The 27,374-nt window shown below is 45.6% G+C and overlaps 1 protein-coding gene across 1 annotated transcript in view; it reads left to right on the top strand.

Moving 5' to 3' along the window:
• GRIN2B (glutamate ionotropic receptor NMDA type subunit 2B) overlaps positions 1-27,374 on the top strand; it is a 211,265-nt gene that overhangs the window by 66,188 nt on the left and 117,703 nt on the right. Inside the window, exon 3 of the mRNA XM_075079039.1 lies at positions 26,119-26,717. Within this exon, the coding sequence (XP_074935140.1) occupies positions 26,119-26,717 (599 nt within the window). The remainder of the gene's footprint in view (positions 1-26,118; positions 26,718-27,374) is intronic.

Consider the following 27,374-nt stretch of genomic DNA (forward strand, 5'->3'; position numbering starts at 1 on the left):
GAACTGGGGTCAAAGTCACTTGGGATTTGTAGTTAGTTACATGAAGGGAAAAGTAAGGCAAACCAGAAAGCTCAAAGCATTTGGGGTCTGAGAAGCTTCCTTTCTTCATGAAATATTATGCACATATATGCTGAAGAAGAAAAGCTAGAGGTGGGCCTGACAACACAAGAAAATACTCTCTTGTTGTAGGAAACTGTCAGGTCAGGTGGATGCATATGATGGAAGACAGGTGACCTTCTTCACACTCCACAAGGGAATGCAATGAATCAGTCATTTTGCTCAGCAAGGCTTCAGATGTGTTACAGCCACAGCAGGTGAGAGAGATGTGGCCCTGGTCACGATGTGACTGATAGACTCAACACTGCCTCGCACATGGAGAAAAGCTGGTTCATGTGACAGCATGAGTCGCCTCAAAGAGTAACTCAATGTGCTTGTTTGAGTAGGCTGCGGACAGGTTATAAATATGCAAAATTTGGTATTATGTTGATATTTGTTGATTGCTGTTATTCTGACACTTGCTTGAGAAAGGAAGATGTGAGGGTCTGTGCCCTTGATGGACTCTGACCTAAGACAGTTAGAACTGGTCCCTCTCCCATCCAGGGGCTCACTTTGCTCCATGCATGTCAGATGAGGGCTGCCATTTTTGACAGTACATGAAGAAGCTCATCAGCTGTGGGTGATTTCCAGCCCACTTGGAACAAAATTTTCTAGCCTAACCTGGTAAAACAATATTCTTTTCCATGACTGTACCAGTGACCAGGGTGTTGGTAAAGCAGAGACACTAGATTTCCCTCTTACTCTAGATATGGTTCTTCCCTCAAGGTCTGGGGCGGAGGGTCATAAGAAGAAACTTTTGGTTTTTGCTCTCTGTCAGTTAGGTCTTGATTCTCACTTGCTTCTCTGGAGCTACCCCTCTGAAATTTAGACCTTAATTTTCCTGTCCCACTCCTGGGGTAGTGGGTCTAAGCACTACAACCCAAACTCCTCATGATGACCAAGGCTATTATGGTCTTACCTATCAAGCTGCTGGGTGGACATGTGGCCTTCCAGCCAGTGGTGATGCCTTGCTAATGCTCATAGGCTGTATCTTTTTGGGATGTTAAAATGTTAGCTCCATGTGCATTGTAGTGTGCACTTCCCCAAGCAGTCAGCGGATGCAGGGAGAAAATAATACAGGTCTTGCATATACCCGTTGTCTGACTTCTCTCTCCATTTTATGGAGCCTTTGCCACGAGCTTTTTTTTCAGTATGAGCCATGGGATGGGAAGCAAAAAAAAAACCACCAAAAACCCAAACCCAGAAAACCAACATATAACCAGAAAAGAAGATTAAGGGGAGCCTGTTCTACTTTCTAGCAGTTAATTAAATCCTTCACTTCTGGAAGCTGGTGTTCCAGGCAGACAAAGGAAAATAAAAGAACCCTTTGCATGAGATTATTGGGTTTGCACCTTAATACATTACCAGGCAAAATTTTACTCATGCAATTTCAAGTTAAGGAATTTTCTACTTTTATATATATGGAAAGGGGGGAAGGAAGTATGCTATTAGTATTTTTCTTCAAAGGACACCATTACACATTATGAACCAGGGAGGAGCCAAACAGGGTCCTGCTTTTCTTATGTACCGCACCCTTTAATCATCTAAGACATACAAGGAGTTTTGGGGGCTTGTAGTGTGGAGGTGGGTGCTGGGGAGGAGCAGAGAGATGTTTCAGCCGCAGAGAGGCCCGAAGGCACAGATTCGCAGAGTGCGGTTTCCATGGCAGTGCTATGGAAACCAGGTTCTGCCGCTCACTGGTGCTCAGGGTGGAATTTCAATGCTTCATGCAGCCCTGGTACCCAAGAAATAGCAAACCCACAAACAAAACCGCACCAGAATTGTAGATGGTCTCATTGGACCATGGTTTCTCATTCAGCCTGTATGCCCTGCCCCCCACCCTGGGGGAGGAAAGGGTGAGCAAGCCCAAATCAGCTAAAATTAGAGCTTGTTACACACCTGTGTCCCTGTCCCCATCTGGGCCCCTCAGAATAGTTTTGGAGGTTCAAATAAGTTTGGTCAGCTCTAGGATCTTTGATCTGCTGTTATATGTGGCCTTCTGAATGCAGTATGGAGCTGAGTGGGAGTGGTTGTATTGCAAGTAGTGAGTATGCAGAGGGCTAAGGAAGACCCAAAGCAAGAAAAGCTCTCTTCTGCTCTTGGCTTGTTTGCAAGACCTTTTCTGAATCACTTGGATTCCCCGTGCATCAATTTCTCCATCTGTAGAACAGAGATGATAATACCTCCCCGTAGGCTGGGCAAGTTTGACTGGACTAGTGAGTGCAAGCAAGTACTTGGAGGGTTTGGGCTACTGTGAACTTATTTAATTAATGTTTGGAGAGTAGTTTGAGGCGCTTTGATGAAAGTGGTTAGAAAACTGCCAGATTTTGCCAGCTTCCAGATCAATAGCCTGTAACCTGTTGCACTTAAAGCTTATACAGGCTTCACCCTCATGTTCCCCCTGATCCATATTTCTCCTGAAGGACTGAGTACTGGCACTATGATGTGGTAGCACACAGAGACTGGAATACTGTCGTTTTAGTAGCAACACTGGGAGCATTAGGCCTGCAGTATCAAAAACATCCCTTGCATAGGAAGGAAAAGGAAGATAGTGTAAAGGTCGATCTTTGATTTTACAACCTTTCAATGCTGTCTGACTTTGACCAATGTAGCTTGAAACCCAGCAATCATTTTAGCCTACTTAAAATTTGCCAGTGATTTGCCTGGGATGCTGGTGAATATGTGCCTATGGCAGTAACTATGTCCAAGCACCCTTTGGCTAGGGGGACCAGAGTCAGAAGAAGCCATAGGAGGCAACCTTCTACTCTCTCTTGTCCCACTTCTGTACCAGCAGTGACGGTTTTGGGCTCTGGAGCTTCTGGATGACACCTCCTAGGGGAAGGTGGGCTCTGAAATTCTCTGGGTGCTGTGAGAGCATCCCTGGGGTATCCCACCACCCACTCCAAGCTCTCCCTTCAGCCATCCCAGCAAGTATGGCACACTGCATTGGGTCAATGAGTGCAGTCCACACCTACAGTGAAGCACTGGTTTCTGAGTGTGTCTCCTATGGAGTGGAAAAGCACATAGCTGCCTGTGATGACACGCAGTCACAGCCGTGTCATTTGTGATGCTGCGCAGAGCTGGAGAGGAAGCAGGGACTGAATTGTGGGTGCCAAAGGTCCCATGTGCAGGTCCTCTGGTCCTCCAGTCGCCTTGGGGAGTGCTCCCCATCTGGCTGCATTTCCTTAGTGCTCAGGGAGACACAGGCAGGGGGGACATGGCACATCACAACCATTGAGAGATGTCAGGATGACAGTAATAATAAGTGATAACTTGCTGCAAGAGCTGTCAGCCTTTTAAATACCAAACCTATGACAGTAACAACAGGGTGGGCCTTAGTCATATGTTGGGGGGAGGATCTTGGAGAATCCTTGGGGGACCCTGGCCTGTGTTGTCAGAGCAGCATCCCCTTGGTTGTCATGGATGTGGGTGAAGCTGGGGGCATTTCTTATCCTGAAAGCAGCCTTCGCTTGGGAATCAGCTGCCCCTTTCCCCCTGCAGAGGAATTGCCTTCTGCTTAATAAATGTCTGCTTGTAATATTCTGAAACAAGGAGGCTAATCAAAGACCCCGTTCTGTGGAACAGGGATGCTAAGTGACAAGATTAATTTCAGTAATCAAGCCTAATTTGGACATTTTTTTCTCCTCTTCTCTGTTGCTGATAGAAATTGAGGGAAATCTCATTCTATAGAGACACTCCTTCCCTGTCTGGTAGCACCACTCTCTGGTACTGAAAATGGTTGTGTAGGGATGGGAGGATTGTGGAAGAAAGAAGAGAGGAGTAAGAAAGGGTCACAAAGGACAGTATCAGAGAAGGTGTGTGGACTGCTATGACTGATGTTTCTCGAGTATCTTTCCTCTGGAAAGCTCCCAAAGTGTTTTATAGACTGCATCACAAAGGCTCCAGTCAGCACTGAAATTCAGTCATCTTGGCTGGATCTCAGCAAATCTTTGAAAGGACATGGAAATTTGACTCTTTAGGAGGGGGCAGGCAGGCTGGAGGCTAAGATACCACCAGAGAAATGATTAGATGAAAGCCTGTGTGATGGGGTGGGACTTAATCTGAAACACACCTGTGGCTGAAAGGTCTCACTCCTGCAGTTAAGAAAGAATTATCCTTCATCCTTTAGTGATGTGTAGAGGGCCCCTTCCTCAGCTCAGCCAGGGCTAGTACCTCTGGCACAGCCTCCTGCAGTGTTGGGACCCAGCTCTCCTCCACCTACACAGCCGCTGCTGCTGCTGCCGCCTCACCTGCCCCAGGGTCACCCACAGACATTGCCAGACATGATGTCACTGAGCTCTGATGTCATGGTGAGCTGAGAACATTTGTTGGTGAGCACCTAGGGAGCCTCAGCCCATCTTGTCCCTTCCCTGGTGACAGGATGGTGGAGGCAGCTGGTGAGAGGGTTGGGAAAAAACCCAGAAAATGGGATTTATGGTGAAGCAGGAAAAGCTGGGTCCTTGCTCTGGGCTTGTGAGGAAACCCTTCTTCTTTAGTTGCAATTTAGATGGGGTAACAGATTCCCAAGGGATATAGCGAAGCTTAGGACTGGGTAAAGACCTGGGAGGGTGTTTTCTTGGGGGTAATTTTGTGCTGGCCTGAGGGTGAGGGGGGTGTGTGTAGGCGGGCTGGAGAGGATGTCTAATAATAGCTATTTACTCATTGAAATGCCCCTGATCTGAGGAAGCCTGGACAGGCACCCAGTGGCGTGTGACAGAGCCCTCCGGAGGGAGCTGACTGGGTTTAAGCGAATGACGTCCTTGCCCGAGGCAGTGAGGTTTCAGGTCTGGCAGCTTTCCATGCCGGCCTCTCCAATCCCCCTGCCATCAGTGTGCTCCTCCAGTGCTCGCACCTCTCTTGCATGTCCCCCCCTCTGTCCCTTTCACTCTCCCTGGGGGGCATCTTTAACTTGACTGCATCCCCTGCTATCTTCTGGCAATCAATTTTTCGGAGACAATTCGTGACGCTCCTAAACCCCCTCCTTTCCCTCTCTTCCTTCCCCTCTCTCTCTCCCTCCCGCTGACTTGTTATTATGTACTGCAGCTGCCCGGAGGATTTTTAAATAGACCCATAATCACACAGCAGCTCCTCTTGGAAGTTTAAATATAACCTCCTTGTTAATCTCGCGTGTGGCAGCAGCACAGCACCTGGGGAAGGGAGGAATGGACAAGCACTAACCCATGGCTTTACATCAGGACCGGAGGACTCAGGATTTTCTTTTTAGTGAAATTATCAGGCAATTGCGTTGTTTCTTTTAACCAGCATAGCTCTAAGGCTAGTGCAAGGTGCCAAACTGATGATTTCTGCAGCATGAAACTCTTAGTTGTCATCCCAGGTACAGCACGACAGAAGGCTGCCCTGCAGCAGCCTTCCCATTGCCCCTGGTTTGGGCTAGTCTCTTGCCCCTGCTCCAGCAAAGCCCCCCTGGGAGACAGTGGGCAGCTCAGACCTCCTCCACCCGTCGCCTTCCTGCAACAGGGTAGCGGTTGTGCACATCATGCTGAAGGAGGTGTTTCAGAGAGATCAATGGGGAGCTAGGCAAAGATCCTGCAGATTACTTCCCAAATTAATTTTTGGTAATGGGCTGATTTCAATCTCATTTCTAGCTCTCCAAATAACTAGTTTATGCTGCAGACTGGAGTATGCTGAACATCATAGTTTGGTGGCTCTACAGAAGAGATCACAATTAATAATGGATTTTCCCAAAGGAGCTGTTCTGAAAGGGCAGATCTAGTGCTTGCTAGCCCATTAAATGTGGTGAGATGCTTTCAAACAATAACTGTTGCCTGTTGCTTTAGGCTAATAGGATCCCTACCCTTCCTGCATCCCAAATGCAGCCAACTTCTCATACAGAGGGTTGAGGGATGTGCATGAGGGATCATGTCCTAACTAGTTCTTGTGCTGTTGTTGGAGGGATGATCTAGCTGGCTGTTCAGGGATGAGGGTTGTATTTCCTCCAGTCCGCTGAGCTGGTACATAGCGGGAAGTTTGGTACATGCAGGAAGGTTGTTTCTCTACTTTATTTTCCTCCTCTGTAAAAGAAAAAAAATGGGGGGGAGGGGAGGACACACTGTCATTTAATTTATTTTGAACAATGCTATAGAAAACCTGAGTATTATTATCTGGGTACCCAGAACAAAAAATAGTATATTGATGCTAAATTATCCATGCATTTTAATAATCCAGCCATAGTAATTGGTAGAGCTGGGGGACTAATTCACAACACATAATTTATTCAGTGAATTTAGCTTCTTTTTCTGCTCATGGAATATCAATTGTGTGGATCATAATTTCCTCAAATTTATTTGAATTTGTTCAGTGAACTTCTTGGAAAATATTTACTCTATGGATTGATACAGACTGCATTACTTAATTATGGTTGGTCAGAGAGATCTATTCGGTATTGTTTCTATTCCCTTGTTGAATGAGCACACAAGCACTTCTGGCTTGAGTACTTGCATATAAACACAGAAGATGTACACTTCTGCAAGTGTTTTGCACATTTCCATACATGAATGTGCAGCTATATACATGAGCACTGACAGCAAACAAACACAGGCAAGCCAGGTCTAAGCAATTTTGCATTAAAAATGTGAATGAATATTTTTAAAGGACCTAAATTACCAAGAGAATGTCTAATTTTACAGTGAAGTAACCTGGTCCTTGGTAAATGGCATCCTGAATGGCAATAATGGCGTTTGAATCAGAACCTAATAATTTACCTCTTTGCCTCTTTCTACTGCTCAGTACAATGATTTCTTGTAGTAATATAGTCCCCAGCTTGGATATATATTTTATGAAGATAGTTTTCTGTTTTTTTTAACTGGCTGTATTCATGTGACGCTATAAATGTGCTCATGTCCTGCAAGGGGTAGTGCTTGTCTGAATGGGAGACCCAACTGTCTCGCTTCTATTAGTTATCCATTTTTAACCTGTCTCACTCATTCCCTCCTCCCACATCAGAAATGAGAAGGAATGCAGTGTGGCTGATCTGAAACTTTCTAAAACACAGAATTGTAAATGTTTCCAAATGTGAGGCACTGGTTTGTGGTGTAGGAGTGTGAGGGATTGTGTTCATGAGGACATTTGTGCACACTCGGGAGTAGCATGATCAACACAGAGTGGAATAGGGAACAAGCAGGAAGAACTGGACAGTCTTGTGGACTACAGTATAGAAAGAGGGTGAAATGCACTGGTGTGAAGTCCAGAGACATGCAGATAGACAGGTCTATGGTGCCTGGTTTGGAGCCACGTGGTAGAATCTACACTAGATCTGAAGGACTTGAGCAGCAGAAATTGTTTGGAGAATGCAGCACTAACATATTTCTATTTCTTCTAGCTGGTCTGGCTGACTTTGCACCGTCTGCTGGCCTGTATGGGAAGATTCTTTGCTACTCCTACTAATTGATCCTAAAAACAATGGGATTATCAGTTAGAAGCAAATGAAAGAAAGAAAAAGTGGGAGTATTATTTACTGATGTGATGACTGAGCCTTCGATATGAGACATCAGCATAAAAGGCAATTATGTTCTTAGGTGCCAGGCAAGATATTCCCTGCCAAGGCAGGGAAGTATCAGTATCATTGTAAAAGGCTTTACTGTAATTTCTTCTGTGCACAATTCTGTGTATAATACCAGTTATTCCAATTAAAGCAAAATGGACTTTAAAAAGTATCTGGTTGGTAGAGAGAGGAGAGAACACATTTTACAAGAGGAGACTAAGACAGTGTAGCTTATTTAACCTGGCAAAATGCAGGCTGAGAGAATATAAAAGGCTCCCTTCCATTAAAGTAAGAGTGAGAGGAAAATACCCTGGCAGAAGGAGAGCTCATCAAGGTAAAGAGAAACTAGGTATTTACTGGCCAGGAATGGCTTCAGCAGAAAGTCATCAGTACGGTGAGATTCTGCCCCACCTTCCAAACCACACAGGGAAAGCAAGAAGCCTAACCCCTCATCTGTGCAAGCATGATAGTTTCCTGAAAAGGCAAATACAGAGAGGCTGTCTGGGAGACCAGGGCTGGGACATCCCTTCCAGACTGCTGTTTCCTTAATTACATCAAACCCCATGTAGGCGCTCTGTTCTTCAGAATTAAAAGGACCTTAATTCAGTTTAGTTCAATTTTCTTCTAAGGGTTGCTTTAATTTGGAAGAACTGTGTCCATTCGAGGCTAATGTGATTTAATGAATTCATGCTAAACTCACAACTTTAGTTAATTTGGATTAATTTTCCCAATCATTCCTCAGCAAACAACCCTTAAGACATGTAGTAGAAATGGCCAAGAAATCATGAGCACTTCAGTCCAGCTTGTGATTCAGTTCTAAGCTGGCAAGTAGATTTACTGACTGCAGAAGGCCTGAAGAAACATCTGGCCACATCTAACACGACTGTCCCTGGAGAGGTGCTGAGAAGGGTGCAAGCTCCCAGACCCAGTGTCTCGGCTGTCATCTTGTGTTTCACCTTCCTACTGTGTGGGCAGGGCAGAGTGGCCAAACAGACCGGGATTATCCTTGTTTGGAAGGGCTCTTAGTACTGTCCCACGGGAACATGGGCTGTGTGGGACAACCTGTCAAGAAAGGTGGACTTAGCCTTGCTTGAAAGTGGATTTGGCAGTAGATCCAGGGGAGTGTTGGCTGCTTGGCTGTGTGCTAAGAAGCTACCTGTGCATATGAAAAAACATCTTCTTTTAATTCCCTGAACCTCACTCTGTTGATTATCATTGCCAGCTTCCAGGAAAGAAAATGCCATTCTCTGTAATGCCGTTCTAAGGGGTTTACAGCTCGACTGCGATGGATGGTGTTATTTCTGTTTCTGTTATTAGTCAACACATCCTTTTTTGCCTGTTTCTGGATGGCACATCACGAGTGGGAAATCTGTGAGCCCTAATCTGCTGGGCTTTGGAAAGCGCATAAAGGGTCACTGCCGGCAGCCCCTGGCAGTGGCTGGGAGCGACAGGAGGATTTAGCGGTGCAGAGCGCGGCTGCTGCTGCCGCGTGGGAAGGGACCGTGCTGCCGCGGCTCTGCATGTTGCCATGGAAACAAAGCTGGATCCTTAATCGGGATGCGCGTGTATGTGGACGTGAACCCACCGTCTGCTGTCATTTTGGCCTTACCTCCTGCTGCCCCAGTCCCAGCACAGTCATTGCTGCCCTGTGCCCAGTGGGTGGGAGGGGAGGCAATATGGAAGAACCCTGTGGAGCTGGGGGTGTGCAGGAGAATGGTCCAAGATGGGCCTGAGAGAAAAGGTTTAAGATGTTTCTTTGGCCCTGGGGAGCAGAGAACAACATCTGCTCTTGGGGCAAGGGGAGCCTGAGGAGCAGACAGCAAGGGTAAGTCTCCCGTGGCAGCTGCGGTAGGAAGCACTCTGAGATATTGGGGTGCCCAGCTACTGCAGGAAGTGAGTGAGTCTCTGGGAGGTCATAGCTGCATGGCACAGTTTGTAGACCTTTAGGTATCACCCAGCAGGTTAGCTCCAGCGTTGGTACAATCATGTCACTAAAAATCTAGCTTGGGGACTGCACTGCAACCAACCTTCAGCTTCAGGGATCCAAGCTAATACTTCTTCAAGGTATTGTTGTGCCTTGCAGGCTTACTGGGTTGTCCAAGTTCTCTCTGGCATCTCTGATGTGGAGCTGTGGCATTGCACAATCCAGGCATGGTTCTGAGAGGCCTGGAGGTGTGAGGAGGCTGTTGTTGGGAAGTTGAAGCAATCATACAATGTGCTTAAAACAAGCTTATGCAGACATGGGTGAGCAAAGAGATCTCATCTGTCATATTCCCTCTGCACTGAGTACATCAGCTGAGAAGAAAAAATTTTCTAAATGAAAATCTTTTCAGTTGTGATGCCTAACCCATTCAATACCTGGAGGGGAGCACTTCAGGGAAAACTTAGAAGCTGTAGCAAAAGCTCTTGGCCCTTCAAGAGGGAGTAATCTCTCTTCTGAGTCCATGAAGACTGCAAGATGCTGTTAAACTCTGAAGAGGTGGTTTGGAGTAAGCTGTAGGATGGAAGGTGTTGCCCACTTGCAGTCCTGAAAAATCCCTTACCAAGACTCACCAGGAATGGGACCAGTTTATGTCTACTGTCCACATCCCGGCAGAAGGGATTATAACTAGCCTGCTTAAACTCCTCGTGCTGCTTCCATCTGAAATGCTTTTCATTTTAGTTTAGACTGTAAACCGTTGGGCAGTATCGCTATGCACTGTTAAAATGTTGCTGTCAGTGTGCCCAGAGGACTGGTGGCTTCCTTCATCAAAGTCCAAGACACGCAATTTACCTTGTATAAGGAGGTAAACTGCCCTGTTTATAGGAGGACAACCTAGTAAGGCCACAAGGCACAACACCACCTTGCAGAACCTGCAACCTTTAGAACGGTCAAGTCCAAGGCCAGGAGGACTTGTTTAATCTGCTGAAACAGACATGCTGGTGCTTATGGAGTGAAGTAGAAATCTTCTGGGGACCCAGCAATTTTCTTGTTGCATAGCAATGAAATAGGGGAATTATCAATGGGCTGTACAAAGTCCTCCACACCAGACAACTGAAGGGGAACTCAGGGCCCTCAGAAAGCTCCCTGTAAAAAAAAAAGTGGATTTAGGACCCTCAACCCTTTATGTATGGGTGGAGTATGTACATTTTAAAACATGAAAAATGCAAAAATATTGCATGCTTTTCCTTCCTTGGGTATCCTAGAGCTACATTATAAAGAGAGATTCCATAGGAAGGAAGGCCAGTGAGGGATATCTGTAAAGGCTGTGTTTTCCCACTGATGAATAGAGAGGTTGTGTCCATAGCTTACTGCTGAATGCACAAGGATTCTGACCACATTCTCGCTTCTACCTAGAGACTATGGTGTTACTTTGAAGTTAATGGGATTAGCCTGATGAGTGAAAGGAGAAAGAGATCTGCTATCAGTCCTTAGAAATTACTGGGTAACATAACAAGAGCAGCTGGACACCAAATGAGCTATAGAGCACTGGTTTGATATCTCCCATACAGTGTGTTTTCATTCACCAGGCATGCACACTCTGCAAGGCTGCATGCCTTGAAGGGCACTGATACCAAGACGATGAACATACATAGTTCTTAAATTCTGTTTCTTCTACTCTTAGCTCAGAGAATGTCCTCTGAGATAAGGGGTGCATAGCGACTGCTGCAGGCTCCTACGCAGTGCAGATTGATGCATAGTATAGGAATGTACACATTCTGCATCCATTGAGATAATGAAAAGGTCGAGCTTCTTGCACTAACCACCAGACTTGAAGGAAAGGTTTTTCAGCTCAGTACTTCTCAGAAGGCAGTTATTCAGAGGTTTTGCATGAAAAGGAGAAAGGGCACTTCTTCCTACTAGTGAAAAAAAGATTCCTGAAGCTAGATGACCAGAGCGATGACTTTGTCTCACCTTCCAGAATTACTTACCTGCACCCTGAAATAAACCTTTCTGTGGCTATTCCCTTCCCACAAGTATTGCAGCTTCTGACCTGCCTAAGGGAAAGACGGGGTTTTTTGTTTGTTTGGTTGTTGTTTTTTTTTTTAAACCAGATCATCTTGGTGTATGTTAATTAGATGACTACTTCCCTCCATGAAAGATGAGTCTTGAAGGACTGTACTTTGTCAGGAAGAATAAAGTATGTTAAAAACATGTCTCCAGTGCTTTCACCCACAATTTGAAGGCATGCAAGCTCTCTTCCTCTGGGCTGTGGCCAGGGCTGTGTAGTGAAGCAGCCTGTGTAATCCTTGGCTTCTCTCTAAGAGCACTAACCAGAGGCTTAATTAGCTCTGAATGCATGTGTTGTGATGTAGACACTAATCTTCAGTAAGGCTGGACTGCACCATCACCTCATTTCGTAAGGATTGTTGTCAGATGCTAATCCACTTCAGGTGCTGCCAGGCTGAATTGGAGTGGAATTGGCATATTGGAGATGAGGCCTATCGTGAGCCATCCTGCATGTGTGTGTGTATATATATACACACCTGCATGCACTGAAGAACCTGGAGGGACCTGTGCGCAGGAAGACAAGAAATAATGAGAGAGTGATACAAAGTGGAAGGGAAAGACAAAGCATTACAGCCAACGGCTCTTTCCTTGCAGGAGGTGCAGTCCTGGACATGGCTTTTTCTTTCCCCTCTCATATTCTTATTTGTTCATCTTTTGTCATGGGGCCTGGCCAGGCAATGTTCTGACTGTATAGCTTGTTTCTCCCTGGCTTGCTGTAGCTCCTGCTGATGCTTCCATCTATTTCCCACTCCCCCGTCGTGACAGAGTGTATGGTTAAGAAAGAGGACAGACAATGGGAGGTGCAGGAAAACAAGATGCATCAGCTTTGCCTTTGAGCCAGTCAAAGAGCTATTTCTATACCTTACATGCCTCACCCTGGCTTTTATTCTCCCAGATGCTTTTGTTACTCTTATTATTGATGGCCAGCAGAGGCAAATCGTTGCGCTGCTCCATCAATCCCTTTCTCTGCTGTGCCGATCCTCGACAGAAATCTCAGTGCCTCATGCGCGTGTGTGATCTTGAAAAAGATATGGCAGTTCAGTCCCAGCCTTGGGTTTTGTTTAAAAAAGTACAAAGCCTAATATATAGAGAAAAAGTTGAATTCAAGTACAAAAAGAGCATCTTATTTATTATGCTGCTGCTTTTAAGTTATGTCAAAGGCATATTGAATATATAGATGGCACCTTCTATTAATGTGCAGGTAAGTATAGGAAAAACAGTGAATTCAATTGTGTGTGCTCTGGCACAAAGTTAAGCTGACTAGGAATGGGCTAGCTGACTTTCATCACCCAACCAAAGAAGTACAGAACTGAAACTCATAGCACCCTTACTGCAAAGTTGGATGGACTGATTCCCTCTCGCAAATCCTCTTCATCAAACCCTGAGGAGTGTAAATGTTCATGTGCTGAGATTATGGAGGTGGATATAATGGTCCTTACAGCACCAATCACTGTAGCAACCATTAAAGTTAATTGTTTCTAGAACTGCAGGGAGATTGCAAGCTCTAGCTCTGCAAGTCCTCTATGGTCCAGTCTTTTACCAAGAACAACTTCCGATTCATTGGAGTTCAGAAATGGCTTTTACTTGAATAGGAGGTTTGACACAATTTCTGCCTCAGTCTCATAGCAGCAAGGGGTATGGCAAATGGCTGTTAATCATCAGGGCAAAGAAAAGGAACTAAAGAGCTATGATCCCAATACGAAGTAATAGGAAGCGGTAATTCAGCAGGTGTGGATTTGGCAGAACATCCTGCAAATGTTTGGATGGGCATGCGTGCGTACAGGGGACTTCATATATTTGTGAGTGTTTCTGTCTGTAAAGCTGTAGAAAACCTCCTATTGAGTTTCTGAGACTTAATAGATGGGAGCTCAAGAAGAACATTTGAGGGGTGAGCTTCTTTCCTTTCTAATATCTGTGTAAATAATTCCATGTGCTTTATTGGTCTTAGAGTCTCTACAGTGGGGAAGAGGAGAATCAATAATAATTTAAAACTTTGTGAATCAATTAGATAAGCAAGACAGGCATGACAACAGCTTCCTAACAGAGGCACTGCTCACTGGTTGATTAGGAAGGAGAGCTGGGTAGAGAGGAGGTAGGTGCTGCCGTGCATTCATCCACCCTGGAGCACAAGCGGTAACTAGCTATGGCCAAAGCCAGCTCTGATGAGGATCAGACCTTCAAGCATGACAAATAAGGATGCATATTGAAATCCTTATTGCTTGTTCCATCCAAGGACTCTTGTAACACAATGATACAGTCACTTTTGAAAGCAGAGACTGAATCCAGAGTCATAGAATCATAGAATGGTTTGGGTTGGAAGGGATATTTAAAGGTCATCTAGTCCAACCCCCCTGTATTGAGCAGGGACATCCCCAACTAGATCAGGTTGCTCAGAGCCCTGTCCAACCTGATCTTGAATGTTTCTAGGGATGGGGCCTCCATAACCTCTCTGGGCAACCCGTTCCAGTGTTTCACCACCCTTATTGTAAAAACTTTTTTCCTTATACCCAGTTGAAATCTACCCTCCTTTAGTTTAAAACCATTGCCCCTTGTCCTGTCACAACAGGCCTTGCTAAACAGATTGCCCCCATCCTTCCTAAAGTCCCCCTTTAAGAACTGGAAGGCTGCAATAAGGTCTTCCGGCAGCTTTCTCTCTTCCAGGCTGAATGACTCCAACTCTCTCACCCTGTCCTCGTAGGAGAGGTGCTCCAGCCCTCTGATCATCTTTGTGGCCCTCCTCTGGACCTGCTCCAACAGTTCCATGTCTTTCTTGTGCTGAGGGTTCCGGAGCTGGATGCAATACTCCAGGTGGGGTCTCACCAGAGTGGAGTAGAGGGGCAGAATCACTTCCTTTGACCTGCTGGCCATGCTGCTTTTGATGCAGCCCAGGATACGGTTGGCCTTCTGAGCTGCAAGTCCACATTGTTGGCTCATGTCCAGCTTCTCGTCCACCAGTACCCTCAAGTCCTTCTCTGCAGGGCTGCTCTTGATCCCTTCATCCCCCAGCCTGTACTAATATCAGGGATTGCCCCAACCCAGGTGCAGGACCTCACACTTGGCCTTGTTGAACCTCATGAGGTTTTCACAGGCCCACCTCTCCAGCTTGTCCAGGTCTCTTTGGATGACATCCCGTCCTTCTGGCGTGTCAACTGCACTGCTCAGCTTGGTATCATCTGCAAACTTGCTGGGAGTGCACTTGATCCCACTATGTTATTGATTAAGGTATTAAACAGCACTGGTCCCAGTATGGACCCCTGAGGGACACCAATTGTCACCAGTCTCCATCTGGACGTCGAGCCATTGGCCACTACTCTCTGGATGTGACCATCCAGCCAGTTCCTTATCCACCAAACAGTTCACTCATCAAATCCATATCTTTCCAGTTTAGAGAGAAGGATGCTGTGGGGGACTCTGTCAAGGGCCTTACAGAAGTCAACACCCATTGCTTTTCCCTTGTCCACTGATGTAGTCACTGCATCATAGAAGGCCACTAGGTTGGTCAGGCACGACTTGCCCTTGGTGAAGCCATGCTGGCTGTCTCGAATCACCTCCCTGTCCTAGGTCCAGGGTCTCCACCTCTCTGTCCTTAGTCCAGGTCTAATGGCTCAGAAATCCACCTCTGGTTCTTCTCCTTAAGCTTAGAGAGTCCCCAACTAGATCTAAACCAGAAGGAATGTCACCACAGCAGTGCAGGCCAGGATTTGAACTAGTTCACTCTCCTGACATGGCAGCTCTACTGGACCTGAGCTGGAGTTTCAACACAGTGTTAACGCATAAATGCCTTACGATAAGCTCACAATTTCTGTGCCTTGCTTTGCCTGGTGCACACATACATGTTACGTGTTAATGAGGCAGCTGCTCACCAGTAGCATGTCCAAACAGAAATGGCCCAGGGTACTGTTCCTTCATTTTATGCCCAGGCTCTTTTATACTTTGGTGGCAGCACAAGCAAGGTAGAAAAATCCCTCTTAAAATGCACCACACTGGGCTGCCTTCTTGCCTGGTACACAGTGAGGGTTTGACATTGCTCCTGTCCCAGTCCATGTTGTAAAACACAGGTTGGAGTGAGCTGGGGTGAGTCAGGTTTGTGAGAGCTCAGGGCAGGGAGGAGGTGTACTCTGAGCAAGCACCACCTCCTTTGCAAAGTGATAGGATCTGATCTGGAGGGTGCAGTGAAAGGTAGCGTGGATCCTCATGGTCTCAGAAAGCTGTGAGTATGAAATAGCTGAATGCTTACTCCCAGGTTTAGGAGGAGAAAAGGTGGGATCACTTCTTTCTGAATTTTGGGGCTGCCTCACAGCATGGAGCCAATGACCCGGGCTAACTGAATAAACCTCACTGGTTTTGTGGGTCTGAATCCCCACAAAAGAGCTATGCAGGAGGGCTGGGAAGCTAAGACAGCAGCACATATGCTTCACACCTTCCTCTCACACCACAAAGTAAAACAGTGCCGAGGAGCATAGAGGCAGTCAGGAACCCCTCCTGGAGAAGGAGGCCTGGGTGGGCAGGATGAGGGGAAATCTTGACTTGACTCCTGCCTGCCCCTAATTACCTGGCACAAGAGGTCCAGGCAGGTGTTCTGTCAGACCCCCCTCCTCTTCCTGAGCATCTCTGCAGTCCTAGCAGGCTGCTGGGGATGAGTCCCTCTTTGGGGTGAGGATAGCGACGGTCAGCCCCATCCTTTTCAGCCTCAGCACAGGTGGGTTAGACTGTACCGCGTGCAGGGCTGCAGGGAGCAAGGCGCTGCAGGGAGCAATGGCTGCCAGCACTGGCTGTAAGGAGCTTACATGGCTGTATTACGTGTGCGTGGTTGCCAGGGAAACTCCACTGCTGAACTGGTACCAAAGCGGTGGGGGCCAGAGCTTTTTTTTTCTTTTTCTTTTTTATCTCCTTTCTTTTAATCTACTCAGAGCATCAATTACGAGCCTCTTAGAGAAGAGGCAGACAGGTATGGGGCACTGGGAAATCTGGAGTTTGTATAACCTAGTCAAATCTCACCTCTTGGTTTTGTCCCCTTGCTAGAGAGCTCTTCCATTTTAAGTGGTTTTGTTTTTTTTTTTTTTAGTTTTTTCTTTTGAGTAAGAGTGTTGCCTATTTACTGCTGGGCAAACTAGATAAGGCTGAAGCCTTTTACTGCTCCTTGCCTTAAGGAAAGTGTTGGGCACATCTACACAGGCTTTGCCTTCAGCTGCTTGCTCACTTGCACTCTGAGGCAAGCCAGCTCTGATTCAAAGGGTATGTAAGCTATATCAATGCATTGAAAATTATCTAAATGGGCTAATAGGGCCAGCCTCTAAGGAAAGATTAAGTGCTGGCACATTACCTTAAATTGACTACTTTGCTTCAGCTGTGGTCTGGCTAGCTCAGAGCATGGCCACAGCCAACTTCACTCTGTCCATAAAGGCTAAGTAGACCTTGGCATCACCAGGACTGCAGATGCCACATGTCAGGATGCAGAGCAACTAACAGTCTTGCTTGCAGAAGGTTAATACTTAAAGAAGCAATGCAGAATTTGAGTGAAAGGGCATATCAGTACTTCATGAGACAGAAGGGCCCTCATGGACACACTCTGACCTGTCCACAACTGGGCCACAGTGAGAGGAGATCTTCAGCTCCTGAGAGGCTCAGAGGTCTTTGGATGCAATGCTGAACTTCCAGGGCTTATCTAAATAGACTCTGTGCACCTTTGGAAGTTCTGCTCATAATAAGGTTTGCTCATAATAAGAGACCAAAGGCATACTTGATGAAATGGAAGAGCAGTTAATTTAGAAATGATAAAAAGAAATAGTATTTCACCCTGGATAGTTGATTTGAGAAATTTATTCAATGACATCTTGCCAAATACTGTGATTGCACTTTTTTAAGAGTGCTAGACAGTTTTATGGCTGCTATTGATTCATATGGCTGTACCAATGACAATGTTCAGCTTACAGTCAAAATTCAGTCCTTAGTCTGGAGGTTAAGACAGCCAGAAAAGAAGCCCCAGGAAAACACCATGATGTAAATGGATGATGAGTAATGGGACAGTCTGACTTTCCTCTGACTGATATGGGCTGGCAATGCCAACCTAGTGGGCTTGTCTGAGCTGGGACAGGGGAGCTAGGCCTGGGCTGTCTGGATTTCCAGTGTGGTATAACATGGCATCTGGTGGGAAGAATCTACACGGAATGACCAGTGGTTTAATCTGTCCATGTAAGCTCATCAAAAAAGGAAACACATGCCTATGGAGGTGAAAATGGAAATGCAACAAACCTGGTGTGAAAACTGTTTATCCTCACAGATTGCTAACTGCCATTTTCCCTCTGTGGAAAAGTTCTGGCATCCATATGTGATGCTCTGAGAAGCTGGTATGGTGTACCATCATATACTAGCCTGCTTTGACCAGTAATTGTGTATAAAAATCACAAATGGTGCACCCTATTCTTAGCCAAACAACTTTTGGGTTTTTCTCTGAATTGTATATGTCAGACAATTGCCCTGGTGTGTTTGTCTTTCATCTTTTTTATTAATTGCATGTGGTATGGAGTGAAACAATCCCAAGATCAAGATTACAGAATCTAGGGTATCTTGTGTTTCCTGCATTGCAAAATGCTTAGAATTAATTATTTCTGTAGACCCTGAAGTGGAAAGTGGAAATCACTTGGTTGTTTTCAGACCTTGAGTCATCTTTAATCGGCGACCTTTTTTATTGCACCTCTCAGGAACTCCTCGGTGCTGGAGCACTTGCATGGTTGTTCCTGGGCTAGGGCTCTGCAGCAGATCTGTTTCCACTGCTACAGAGAGATTAACGTCCAAGCCATGACTGGGATCTGTGTATATGATGATACTGATGTGTATAGTTAATGCCATTATACATGTGAATCTTTGTATGTTTGTTACCGTTTACCAGGGTGATAAAATTCAGCTACACTAGCGACTCTAGATTCCTTATCACAATTATTATCAGAGGTCGCCAGGGATCATGGCTTCCAGAGAAGACCTGGAGAGCCATCAACCATTTTCCTCATTGCCACAGACCTTCTTTCTTGGCCACCTCTATGTTCTGCTTAGCAGCGATCAGGACAGCAATGTGCTCTCCTGTATGAGAGGGCTCTTACAGCCTTCCACCAATGGATCACAGTATATCCTGCCTGCCTTTCCATCAATGGGGACACTGAACTGGGTCTCTCCCTATCATTCATCCACCAGCTTCTGTAATCACATTTCTGTAACTATCAGGAGCTGGCAGATGTTCTTGCCAAGCTACTCTCCATCATCTTTGAAAGGTCATGGAGGACAGGAGAGGTGCCCGAGGACTGGAGGAAAGTAAATGTAACTCCAATCTTCATAAAGGGCAAGAAGGAGGACCCAGGAAACTATAGGCCAGTCAGCCTCACCTCCATCCCTGGAAAGGTAATGGAACAGCTCATTCTGGAGGTCATCTCCAGGCATGTAGAGGAAAAGAAGGTTATCAGAAGTAGTCAGCATGGATTCACCAAGGTAAGATCATGCTTGACCAACCCAATAACCTTCTATGATGGCGTGACTGGCTAGGTAGATGAAGGGAGAGCAGTGGATGTTGTTTATCTTGACTTCAGCAAGGTGTTTGACACTGTCTCCCATAAGATCCTCACAGACAAGCTAAGGAAGTGTGGGTTAAATGAAAGGACAATGAGGTGGATTGAGAACTGGCTGAACAACAGAGCTTAGTGGGCTCTGATCAATGGCGCAGGGTCTGGTTGGAGGTCTGTAACTAGCAGTGTTCCCCAGGGGTCTGTGCTGGGTTCAGCCCTGTTCAATATGTTCATCGATGACCTGGATGAAGGGACAGAGTGTAACCTCAGCAAGTTCGCTGATGGTACCCAGCTGGGAGGAGTGGCTGATACACCAGAAGGCTGTGTTGCCATTCAGCGAGACCTGGACAGGCTGGAGAGCTGGGCTGAGGGGAACCTCATGAAATTCAACAAGAGCAAGTGCAAGGTCCTGCACCTGGGGAGGAACGACCCCACGCACCAGTACATGTTGGGGGTTCACCTGCTGGAAAGCGGCTCTGTTGAGAAAGACCTGGGAGTGCTGGTGGACAATAAGCTGACCACGAGCCAGCACTGTGCCCTTGTGGCCAAGAAGGCCAACAGTCCCCTGGGGTGCATAAGAAGAAGGGTGGTCAGCAGACCGAGGGAGGTTATCCTCCCCTCTACTCTGCACTAGTGAGGCCACATCTGGAGTATTGTGTCCAGTTTTGGGACCCCAGTTTAAGGACAGGGAAGAACTACAGAAATGATCAGGGGACTGGAGCATCTCTCTTACAAGGAAAGGCTGAGACACCTGGGTTTTTTTAGCCTGGAGAAGAGAAGACTGAGGGGGGATCTCATCAATACTTATAAATATATGAAGGGCAGGTGTCAAGAGGATGGGGCCAGACTCTCTTCAGTGGTGCCCAACGACAGGACAAGGGGCAACAGGAACACAGGAAGTTCCACCTAAACATGGGAAAAAACTTCTTTACTGTGAGGGTGCGAGAGCAGTGGAACAGGCTGCCCAGAGAAGTTGTGAAGTTTCCTTCCCTGGAGACATTCAAAACCCTCCTGGATGCAGTCCTGTGCCCCCTGCTCTAGGTGTGCCTGCTCAAGCAGGGGTAGTTGGAGAAGATGATCTCCAAAGGTCCCTTCCAACACCTACCATTCTGTGATTCTGTGTGATCATCTCTGAGCTATGTATCTTTCTGTCAAATTTCTGTCCAGTGTGTTCAGTAGTTATTATGACAACAAGGGAAGGAACTGATAAATGATATGGTTATGTAAACCACGTTTCTGCATCTAACGAATTTGAACTTCCCACTGACGGCACGTTCCTGGGCAGCTCTGAGGATTTTCATCAAGAACGAGCCACTCATCAGTGAATCAGCGTTGGGAAAGGATTGCAGGAGGTCATCTGCTCCATCTGCTGTGCAAGCCAAAATCAGTAATAACCCAGGGAACCTGTTCCAATAAGACAGGAAAGTTTTGAAATCCTACTTAGTATGAACTAGGCAAAGAGTCATTAAGAAATGACGCAGTCCAACATGCTCCAACCTTACTTTGAGTAGGTTTTGCTGTGCATATGTGTATTTGTGGAAATGTGAGCGTGTATGTGTGTGAGAGACACAGAGTTGCTGTTCTAGACACCAGTCCCACCACGGGGACATTTTGCTAGGTCTGTAGTGTCACCATGTTCTCATAATCCCTACTGCAAGCACTCAGGGAAAGGACTCACACAGGGTGATGCAGCATGCAATATTAAAAACAGAGTTTTATTGTATTGAGTTGTTGAAAACTAAATAAATAAATTAAATGTGGGGAGAAAAAACAAATAGGCAGAAGATTCTGACTGCAGGCTAGCCTGAGGCAGTGATGCATTTGTGGTAAGAATAAACAGGAGTAAATGAACACTTAAGCAACAAAGATCCTGATTTCCTGTCAGTTCTGTTATAAAAAACAGGACTTAGAAATATAGAAAATTTAACTATAAGACTTTGAACTGTTGCGGCATTTTCAATCATGAACAACAGAACTCCCCGTGAATCAGGTATCCCACCAGGACTGTCACAAATAGGTACACAGTGGTGTCTCAATTTTGAAGAAAAGAAATACATAGGTAGAGAAATTAAGCTCTGCGTTTTCCCAGAAGTTATTTGGTGCTTGCCTGCTCCTTTTTGCCTCCACAAAATGTGTGGTAGGCAGGGCTAAAGTCTAAACAAGAGGCAGCCCTATGTGATTTGTCTGTAGGTCATAGAGGAATTTTGCAAATCAAGACTGTATTAAAGATACACGAACAGCTTTTCTTCTAAATCAGGAAAATGAGAAGAAAGCTCTAGAAAGTGATAGTGGCCTAAGTCATTAGGATCTTCTAGGATCCCCTTTGCAAACCAGAAAGGAAGGGAAGGGCAAACCCCTGTTGTTAAATATGGTTGCACAGGAAGCTTAATGCAGCAGCAAATGGGGTTAGATATACTGATGTTCCCCAAAGCCTAATAAAAAGGGGCTACTCCCAGAGCAGCACAAACTGTATTTCTCCTGCACCTGTGCAGAGATAGCAGCTTAGGGCATTTTGCAAAACATGGTTTATTTCTCTAAATTCGAGAAGCAAACACGTGCCCTTGACTTGCTCCTCACTCAAATTTCTTGTGCATAACTTGACAAACCTGGCCTTTGTGAGGTCTGGCACTTGGGCTGGAGCTGAAGGAACTTGCCACCAGTAGCAAAATATCAATTTGTAGCCCAGCCACCAGAGCATGGCATGCAGAACCAGATTATATTTAAATAGGCTGCTCTGGGGAAACATAAAATACTGATCTTCTCATTCCCCAAGTCAGCAGTTACACTATGGCTTGGTGGAAGGCTCTCTAGTTCGTCAGGATGACTGCCCCACTGCAACTGTTTTTGAAGATCCTGTGTTCCTCTGCTTTAGGGATGTTCTTGGGTCTGCCCCATGCTGAGAAGCAGTTTTGCTCTGGATAGTAAGATGTTGTTTGTAAGGCAGTTATTGCTTTTGCTTTCCTGGGGAATCCAGAGTGGCTCTGTTAGGAAGGAACTTGTAAGAAAAGCACCCTAGGGACCTTTCTTGCCACATCTGAGGTAAATGGTTTGTTAAATGACAGTGATTGGTTTCAACTGGTGCAGCTGCAGGAGGGTTCCAGGAGAGTCACCTGCAGCCTTGCCAAGGGCCTGCATCCCAGGTGTGGGGGCCAGACCTGGCCTTTGTGCAATATCTGCATGGGCCTGCCCTTGAGGGACAGAAGTCACTGGTCAACTCAGAATTGCTGGCAATAACACTTGGCTACTCTTTAAACCTTGTGCCACCTCCACAAATGCTCTTACATCCACCTAGGAACTCACCAGCCACCAGTCTCCAAGAGGAGGCTTCATGGTGAGTGCTTTTGCACCTTCACTGTGTGCAATCCAGCCTCCTTATGTGAGGGGTTAAACATGCAGGAGGGGGAGGCAATACTTGTCCCAGCAGCGGTAAACTCAGAGCAGATTTTCTGTGGGAAGCCATCTGTCAGTTGGGGAGTGGTGCTGTGTCAATTGATCGGCTCCACCTCCAGCTCAGCTCTGCAGACTACAGATCCCTGACCTTGCAGGGTGACAGTGGGGGAGTACTAGGATCTTTAGAGTCATCGAGATCCTGAAATGGAGCCTCTACTCTTTCAGACTGGGTGAGGGACACCCTGCAGGATCTTGCTGTCTCTTGCAGCAGTTAGCTATGGGGAGCCTGGGCTTGTAGATGAATGGGCTGCAAAAGAAAGACAAGATTTTTCCCATAGTCAGGGGATCGTATGGATGATGTTCAGTGTAAAGGACTACTGCTTTGAACTCAACCTGTCCCTATCCCAAACTTAAATCTGTCTCTCAGTGGCAACATTGAACCATGTTTTGGCTGTTCCAAGGTGAAAGGGGGAGGTGGAGGGTGTGAAATTTCTGCAGGAGAATAATAGGAGCTTCTAATGTCTGGAAAATCCCCTTAAAACCCCCCTTAGACCTACCTCCTAATTTAAAAGCTTTCACTGTAATGCCACAGTGAGGTCAAATTCCTTCTCTGTCGAACAGCCTTGTGGTTGTCTGTCAGTTCAGCTCCTCTTTTCCCCTGGCTTTCCACCAGGTGTAGTCAAAAATAAGGAAAGGAAGGCAATTGTGGCTCTAAGGCATTTTTATTAGTTTGCTTTTTGTCCCCCAAAAGGCACTCACTAAGATTCCCATCCAGCTCTGTCAGCAATTCTCCTGAATCATTATGAGAGGGGCACTTCTACACTGTTGGTTGTCCTTCTTCCCTCGCCCCTCTCTTTTCCGAGTGCTCAGTTGGTTAGGGAATGAAGAACATTTGGCTAGCCCAAGTATGGGGGTTATCAAGTGTCAAGAGACATCTTCACAAGCCAAAAGCTGGACTAGCTTGCACCTCCTTAGTGCTCTCATTTTGAACAGAAGTTGCCTCTTCTTGCTGTTTCTAAATAAAAATGCAAGCAGTTGCTCAAGAGCAATTATTACATGCACAGCCAAGTGGTCTGTGCTGTTTGATTTAGGGAGGGGTGCTTACGTTTCTTGGTGGAGAGGAATTGTTTAGCTGAGTTACGATAAAGCTATTTATTTGGTGTATTGATTTTTGATGTTCTGGTACACTCTGGTTAGTGAGGAGCTCTGAATTTTCTCCCTGAGTCTTTGGGGCTGAATGCCCTTCAACAGTTGGGCTGTGCTCTGTGTGTGAGTGTTGCCTTGAAATACTAGTGGATTTACCATCTCCCATCCCCTATTTATCACTGAGGAAAGCACCCAGTATTTTTTTCAGACAAGACTTCAAGATGCAGTGTCGAATATTCCTGTAATTCAATAGCCAGGTCCTTCAGATCTTAGACTCTCTGCTAGAAACTGTGGAAATTCGCAGTCAGTTCAGAGGTTCTTATGCATAAGTACAGAAAACCTTCTGTTGAATTTAATAAAAAAGTAAATACTAGTCATCAGTGTAGCTGTCTTGCCTTTTTGTGTTACAGAAAGGCTGAGTCTTCACACTCTAGCATTCAGTTTGCTACAAGTGGCTTTCAAAGGCACAGTGCAATGAAAGGTATTGGAGATGCTTGTTCAGGCTTTCTTCAAACTCTGGCAGATGCTGTGACAATAGTTTAATCTTTCCTCTGGCTTTCCTGATTTTCTCCATAAGCTTCAAAGCTAAAAAAAAAAGTGTCTTTTTATTGGAAGAGTAAGGTATTTTTCTGAGCAGAGTTCTCAAAGTGGGCGAATTCCAGTGATAGAAAGTATGAGCTGTTTGCCACAGATTGAGAGGCTCAGTTGCTGCTCCTGTTTTTTTAACTTGTCTCTAATTTGTTGCTGCCTTCTTTTCCTTTTTCTTTTTCTGTACATTTATTTTTCCAGAGAGCAAAGAGCAGCCCTAAGAGTACTTTCTCAAGTGGGTCATGAGCTGTGTGGAGGAAGTGAACAAAGTTTAATCACCAGACCTCATAGAAGAGATGTGAGGATCTGGGAGCAAGGACTCTTTTGTATAGGATGTGACCTGTAGGTAGTTCAGAAAAGAGAAACAAACAGCTTAAGCTGGATGCAGGATCAGAGCTTTTTTTTTTTTTCTGCAGTTGCTGAGCTATGGCATATTTTGCCAACAGAGAAAATGGCTATAGGTAATCAAAACCATGACTGATGGAGGTATGTATGGATGGTTGATTAACTGGCATCCCTGCTGAAAAACAGCTTTACCTGCCAGGCTGTAGGAGAGTCAGTTTGGTAGAGAGCTGTTCTGAATGTGAATATCTTGAGGTAATGTCTTGAGGCATTTGCACAATGAATTTCCCCATTTGAATACTCCTGATTAACTCCTTTTGGATATCTGGTTCACCTCTTCTGGCTTATTGAAAGAAGGCAGGGCTGCTATCTCATTCCTAAAAGTGGTAAGTGGTGATTGGATTTGGAAGAATTTCCTATTGTAATGGGAATTTCTGCAGAGATGTATAATTTAATTCTGCCCTTTTTTTGTTTGTTTGTGGTCTAATTCTACACAAGTCAGTGGGAGTCTGCAGTTGATTTTAAAAGATAGACGATCAATCCATAAGAAAGCACATTGGCAAATGCTTTTTCCATTCCTTTCCATCATGAATTGGGCAAAAGCAGGGATTTGGATTTTAATGGATCTGTCACAAGTTGAAAACCTGCTATCTTGTGAAATCCCAGGAAGAAAAAGGCTTACACTATGCAGTTGGAGAGCTGAGATCTGTACAAAACTCCCTTGGAATCTTGGAGGTTATAGAATGGTACAAATTCCGATTCTTGCAAAGATGAACTTGGTATGGTAGAAGGATATGAAAGCAATACCAAGAGAAATATTGAGCTGATAGTTCTCTAAAACATGCTATAAACAAAAAACATGATAGTTCAGAATTTTATTTTTTCTATTTTTTGTATGCTTTATGTTGTTCTGAGACTTAGCCTTCACAGTTGTAGCTCTCTGTTGTACTGCTTGCTTTGAGAGGAGCTTGCAGTGGAGGTTCTCAGAGCTATATGTGTCCAATGGTTTTGCCTACTCTAGTTGTACTTCAGTCTGGATACTCAACCTAGAGTGACTGTCCCAAACTAAATCAGTATCAAAGCTGCTGTGTATCCTGTTTATACTACATAGAAGGTTATGAAAATCCCAGGATTAAAGATCTTAATTTCTGCAGCCACAGAACATTTTGTGCATACTCTCTTTTTCTGTCCTTACTTATGTACCACTTGTTCCCTGTCTGTTATAATCATGCCTAACATTTGAAACCTTTAAGTAATTTCAGCAACCTGCCTTTAAAAATAAAGTAAGGACAGCTGGTCATAAAAAGGCTTTTACTTCCTTCCCACTTGCTGCACTTAAAATTTAAATTTTTAAAAGTTAAAAATCCTTAAGCTCTGGCCAAGACATGAAGTGTAAAATTCTGACCACATGCCTCCCTCTCCATGCTCAATGGGTTGACTTGGAATGCTGTTTTATTTCCTTTGACCTATTGTTTTCTTTCTCTCTTCCTCTCTTTAACTTCCTATTCTAGGATGAGTCATCCATGTTCTTCCAGTTTGGCCCATCAATAGAACAGCAAGCCTCTGTCATGCTCAACATCATGGAAGAATATGACTGGTACATCTTCTCCATTGTTACCACTTACTTCCCTGGTTACCAGGACTTTGTGAACAAGATCCGCAGTACCATTGAGCACAGCTTTGTGGGTTGGGAACTGGAGGAGGTCCTCCTATTGGACATGTCCCTGGACGATGGGGACTCAAAGATCCAGAACCAGCTCAAGAAGCTCCAAAGCCCTGTTATCCTCCTCTACTGCACAAAGGAAGAGGCCACCTACATTTTTGAGGTGGCCAACTCTGTGGGTCTGACAGGCTATGGTTATACGTGGATTGTGCCCAGCCTGGTGGCAGGGGATACAGACACAGTGCCATCTGAGTTCCCCACTGGGCTCATCTCTGTCTCATATGATGAATGGGACTACGGTCTTCCTGCCAGAGTGAGGGATGGAATAGCCATAATCACCACGGCTGCTTCTGATATGCTGTCTGAACACAGTTTCATCCCTGAGCCCAAGAGCAGCTGTTACAACACCCAGGAGAAAAGGATTTACCAGTCCAACATGCTCAACAGGTAAGGGAAGGAGCCTTACAAAAGAGGGGTCAGAGAGGACCTCTGAGACCAGAATAATTCTGCTAGGGCACATGGTGCTTCGGGGCAGTGGGCAGTGTTGGACAGAACCTGGGCAAGGGGAGGCGTGCTGATGGTGTGACCTGCATTGCTGTGTGTCATGAGTGCTAGTACTGTCACCCCCTTAGAAAGCCTCCATACAACACGAGAGGCAGGCCAGCACCAGGAAAAGGAACAACAAATGCATTGAACTTCTTGGACAAAATTTTGCTTTTATAGCAGCGCTGACCTTCTTGGGGTGTCTTTGCATGAATGGGTCTGTAACTCTCAGGTGGGTTCTTTCTGCAAGCAGTGGGGATGTTTGTATTGAAATCTAGAAGGTGGAAGGTTCTGTTCCAGGCACCAGCTGTATGTGAATGGGTGTCTATAGATGATGGCTGTGTAACCCACCTGGAATAGTTTCATGGCACCTGTTGTATGAGGACCAAGTATCCTTCTTCCATCCATTAGCCCTGAATTACAGGAGAGAAGGAAGTGCAGCGAGATCTGGAGAACTAGAGCTGCAAAAAGAGTTAGAGTCAAGAACTTTGCTTAGCTCCTGCTTTATATTGGAAGCCTTTAAAGCCCTTGGGTGTCTTAAGTATCCAGCTTACCTCAAAG

The sequence above is a fragment of the Phalacrocorax aristotelis genome, chromosome 1, assembly GCF_949628215.1.
Source record: "Phalacrocorax aristotelis chromosome 1, bGulAri2.1, whole genome shotgun sequence".
Lineage (NCBI taxonomy): Eukaryota > Metazoa > Chordata > Aves > Suliformes > Phalacrocoracidae > Phalacrocorax > Phalacrocorax aristotelis.